Here is a 5,530-nt window from a genome sequence, read left to right on the forward strand (position 1 = left end):
TGTTCAAAGTCTTTGAGAAAAAGCCTCCAAGCCTCAGCCTATCCTTTCCTAAGTCTGTGTTCTTATTCAAATTTGTGATATCCAAAAGCAGGGCCTCAAATTTTATAGAATTTGTTATACTCAGTATTCCTCATTACATGAAGCATAGTTTCAATTGTCAAAGCTAATTTTAGGACATATTGCATTACCTCACTAAAACATCTTCTTCAGTTATTTCTAGAAAATTATGTTGGATTTGTTAATTCATCTACTCTTTCAGACAAATTTGAATATTCTAGTTAAATTGTCTCATCATTTTGTTTTAAATTGCGTCAAGCTTATATATTAACTTATAAAAAACTAATGGATTACTAGATAAAGCCTTCTTAAATGGTATAATTATAGATTTTCATACATTGTACAACTTTTTATAGCACTAGATAAAGTTTAATTTTGAAAAAAATGAGCTATATTTCTGGTGAAATTTAGTCATATGTACAAGTCATTATACAGGTACAATCTATGTATACATAGATTCACTTGTATCTGTAAAAAAAAATATATATATATATATATATATATATATATATATATATATACTTTTTTTCATCCATCACCCCCCCATTCACATATGTATGCATATATATGCAGTTTTTTGTAGTGTAAAGTTTAGGTAATATGCAGTACAAATTGTTACAATTTTCAGAGGGCACATTGGAGATTTGTGAAAAATTCCTTAAGACTGTACACATTGTGTGGTGCACACCTCTAGTCCCAGTATGTGGAAGACTGAGGAGAATTGCAGGTTTGAGGTCAGCCTCAGTAACTTAGAATGGTGCCCATGTCTTAGTGAAACCATGTTTCAAAAAAAAAAAAATAAAATAGGACTGTGAGTGTAGTGGTGTAGCTCTGAAGTAGAATGCCTCCTGGGTTCAGTCCTCAGTACCACTAAAAAAAAGTGTGCATATACATGGACAAATAGTTTCAGTTGTGGAAATTCATAATTTTAGATTTTTATAAAAATATAAGACAGAAAACATATTTCACATTAATTTAAAGAAGTAAATATTATATTAAAGCATAATAGTTATGAGAATTACATAGCAGTATCATAAATTTATTATATATATGCATTTATCATATATATATGTATGTATGCATGTATATATATATATGTGTACATGAATGAGTGACCCAAAAAGTTAACTGTATTAATCAATGATTAGTGAGATCACACAATTTGTTTTCTTTGTACTTTTTCAAACTTTAAAATTATTTTCTACAATTAGTCTGTAATGCTTTTGTTTTCAGAGGAATAGAAAAGAGCTATAAAAATAATAGTTGGAAATGGGTAATCAGTTTGTCAGAAGTTACTTGTTGATTAGTCTACAATGCCCAATAGATTGACCTTATTCTACAGGGATTTTTTGGGTGGCATTGAGGGACTTGAAGTATTAACTTCACAAATAAGATTGAAGGTAGAAAGCAATAAATATCAGTCCTTCAAATGGCATTTCTGAATGAAAAGTAACATAGGAGGAACAATTGTCTTTCATATATTTTTTCTTGAAGCTTAATAATTCTTCAGGAAGACTTATATCCTATGACATCCATACCTTTTCTTATAGGAATTGGGTGAGAATATGTGCTTTATGTCATTGTCATTTTTCCATGTAAAGTTGTATAATTTCAGTATTAAGATTTCTTGAGAACTGTTAAAATATTTAAAAAATTCAATGAATTTATCTGTCAAATGGAACAGAGAGCAGTTCTTAACTTAAATACTAAGTAAACTCTTTATTCAGTTCCTATGAATCCCGATGAATGCACAGTGATATATTTATGGAATGAAAATTTGAACTCATGTGATTGAGTTATGAGGCTGTACATTTAACCACTTTTCTAAGGTATTTATTAAATAACAATGAAAGTAATGGTCTCACAAAATGTGGGTGAAAATGCACCTTGGAAAATCCAAACAATTATAGATGAAAATTTAAAACAAGGTTGAGGTGAAATTGAGACCCAATAATTTCTAAAATTTTTCTATATTTTGGTTAATACTTCTTTCATAATAGTGGCTTAACGACTGAATCTAATGAACATTGTATTAGTATCTTTAAAAATTAAAGTTCTTTCTGACCTTTACTTTATAAATTTCTCTTAATCAGGAAAAGTTTTCTAGTTACTGAAGATCTAGGGATATGTCATCTCTCAGAGTAGTCTTGGCTCTCTTCATCTGGCTCATGTATTAGCATTTTCTAGAAATATGCAGAGGGATAGAGTCTACCACATCTGCAGAATGCACCACCATTGTGTTCTTCACATATATAAAATAAGGATAATCTGTTACTTCTGAGGATTTGAAAGCAGCTCATTTACTCAATGACTTCTGCACACATTACCAGCTTCTCTGTTGGTCCTTTTTTTTTTTTTTTTTTTTTTGTCGTATTGCAGACAGAACCCAGGGGCATTCTACCTCCGAGCTACAACCCAGCCCCATTTTTAACTCTTTATTTTAAAACAGGGTCCTACTGAGTTGCAAAGGGCCTCACTAAATAGCTGAGACTGTCTTCAAACCGTGATCCTCCTGTCTCAGCCCCCAAATGCTGGGATTACAAGCGTTCACCACCATGCCTGGCTTCTTTTTGTTGGTCCATTTCAATGTCTAATAAAAACCTCAAATAAGATTTTTTATTTTTCTGTTCCCAATGAAGATGGAGAACTGTTTTCCACAAAATGGGCTCTTTTCCTAAGCATTGGGCCACTAGGAATCTTTCTTTATAACATATCTAATTGTGTGCATTCTTACCTTTCCTAGGTCATTATTGTGAAAACTTTTTTGCCAACATTTCTTTTGTGCCTTTTGAAATTACAGAGGATAGTTTTAGAGAATTAGTCTCAGATCAGGATAGACTTTGGGAATGAAGATTTTTTCTTTGTTTGAACAAAATTAGTGACTAAGTTTTAGAAATAAATATGGGTCTTTTTGGGACACCTACTTGGCTAATCTTGTCACATGACCCTGAGAGTTGTGAATCCAAGACTTGCAAATATTCTCTTAATATGCACTTATGTGGTCATTCACTTATGATTTCTATTTTTAAGTGGGTGGAGGGGTTTGGATACATAAAACATATATCAGGAATCATGTATAATACATCATTAAAAGAAAGGCACCGCTGACATGAGTTTACCACCACCACCCCTGCCCCTGGTCTATGGGATAGCTCCTTCTTACCTCCCTAGCTATTCGACTCAACAATATATTTTTAGTTTGGGCCTTTTTTCTGCTTAACCTATCCTTATGATAGTCATTGCTTATGATTTTTAAAAATCTTTTCTTCTCATTTGATTTTCTATTGAAGCCAAATTAATAACTTTTGTTATTTAAATTGAAGCAGATAACAACACAGGCCATTCTTTATACTATGAATTTTGTACTCTAACTGTAGTAGTCCCACTTGTAATACCAAAAAACTGGGAAGAAATAATCTTTATATTTGTTTTAGCATTAAATGCCTATAAAATGTTAACACATTCATAGTAACTGAGCAGTTATTTCTAATGAGAGTAATAGAAGATAGAAACAGAGATTCAACTTATTGTCCTATCACTAGTCTACTAATATCTTAGAAGAAAAGCTAGTTCTACCATTTTTCTTCAACAGAAAGAAATAATAGAATTCCTGGAAGGAGAGACAATTCCTTTGACCATGAACCAGAGCCTTGTTTTCAGAGATTTTTTTTTTTTTTGCATAAAATGTACGATGTCTTTATTCTTAAACTTATATAACATTTCATTACTAACATATTTGACTTTAAGGTATATACAAATGATAAGTTATTGGGCTAAGTCCATTAGTGCTTAAAATCTCTTCTATAAACCTTTAAGTACCTATATGTTTTTAATAAAACATCTTATTTCTCAAAATTATATATAAAATAATATTTTGGTTGTGATTTTGGAGAAGCATTATAACTTCCTATTTCATTTTAATAAATATGAGTAAATTATATCTGAAATGAAGGAATTTCAATTGCATTTAACAATTTTTTATGAGCCTTGATTGTTTTTTTTACCTATCCTCTTTCATTGCAGGAAGTAGGCTGAATATACATCATGGAGACAAACCAGACACAGGTGACTGAGTTTGTCCTCATAGGCCTTACAGACCTCCCAAGGCTGCAGGTGCCTCTCTTCCTAGTATTTCTTGTCATCTACCTCATCACAGTGGTGGGCAACCTTGGACTGATTGCGCTCATCTGGAAAAACCCCCACCTTCATACCCCCATGTACTTATTCCTCAGCAGTTTAGCTTTTGCTGATGTGTGTACTTCATCCTCTGTGACACCCAAGATGATTATCAGTTTTTTAGCTAAGAATCATATGATATCCTTGGGTGAGTGCTTTGCCCAATATTATGTTTTTTGTGGGAGTGCAACCACCGAAATTTTCCTCCTGTCAGTGATGGCCTATGATCGCTATGTCGCCATCTGCAATCCCTTGCTTTATCCAGTGGTGATGTCCAACAGACTCTGCACTTGGTTGATAAGTGTGCCATATGTAATTGGTTTTCTTCACCCCATAATTCATGTAGGATTATTATTCAGATTAACTTTCTGTAAGTCCAATATAATAGACCATTTCTACTGTGAAATCTTGCCACTGTACAAAATCTCTTGCACTGATCCATCTATTAATGCATTAGTAACTTTCATATTTGCCACAGTTATACAAGAGTTTTCTCTGCTGACCATCTTAGTCTCTTATACCCGGGTCCTCTTTGCCATCCTGAAAAAGAAGTCTGGAGGAGGGAGAAGCAAAGCCTTCTCCACGTGCGGGGCCCATCTGCTCTCCGTCACTTTATTCTACGGCACGCTCTTCTTCATGTATGTGCGTCCTGGGTCTGGTCAAGATAAATACCAAAGTAAAATGTATTCATTGTTCTACACCATTATAATTCCCCTCTTAAATCCCTTTATTTACAGTCTAAGAAACAAGGAAGTTTTAGGTGCAATGAGAAAAGTGATAAAGAAATAAAGATTGCAAGAAAACTGTCCTTATTCTTTCTGTTTTGCTGTTTGTTTGAATCAACCATAATGCATCATAGTTTTTCCATGTATTAATAATACATGTTGTCAAATTAATTAAAAACTTAGGCAAGATATCTTTGTCTTAGTTACAAATTGTAAAGAATATCAAAATGGTTAACAAGTACTTTAAAAACAAATTCAAATTGTTCATTGTCTTAAATCTAAACTCAGAGATGAAACTAAAGTTATCTTATAATCTTTGTAACATTAATAAACTCTTGTTTTTTCAGATACCCATATTTTAAAATTCCTTTTTTTTTTTTTTTTTGGTGGTACTGGGAGTGGAACCCAGAGGCTTTCTACCTCCGGGCTATACTCCCAGACCTATTTTATATTTTATTTGGAAACAGGGTCTCACTAAGTTGCTGAGAGCCTCACTAAGTAGTTGTGGCTGGCTTCAAACCTGCACGATCCTCCTGTCTCAGCTTCTCAAGTGGAGGGGTTACAAGCGTGCA

At 32.9% G+C, this 5,530-nt stretch overlaps 1 protein-coding gene across 1 annotated transcript; it reads left to right on the forward strand.

Annotated features, from left to right (window-relative positions):
- Positions 1 to 4,101: 4,101 nt before the first annotated feature.
- LOC308263091 (olfactory receptor 5AC1-like) lies at positions 4,102 to 5,022 on the forward strand (the record flags this gene model as incomplete). Its single annotated transcript, XM_080695959.1, has 1 exon — positions 4,102 to 5,022. One exon carries the CDS (start codon positions 4,102 to 4,104, stop codon positions 5,020 to 5,022), a length of 921 nt encoding a protein of 306 aa, XP_080552085.1.
- Between the last annotated feature and the right edge of the window lie 508 nt (positions 5,023 to 5,530).

The sequence above is a fragment of the Muscardinus avellanarius genome, assembly GCF_963383645.1.
Source record: "Muscardinus avellanarius genome assembly, chromosome: 5".
Taxonomy (NCBI): domain Eukaryota; kingdom Metazoa; phylum Chordata; class Mammalia; order Rodentia; family Gliridae; genus Muscardinus; species Muscardinus avellanarius.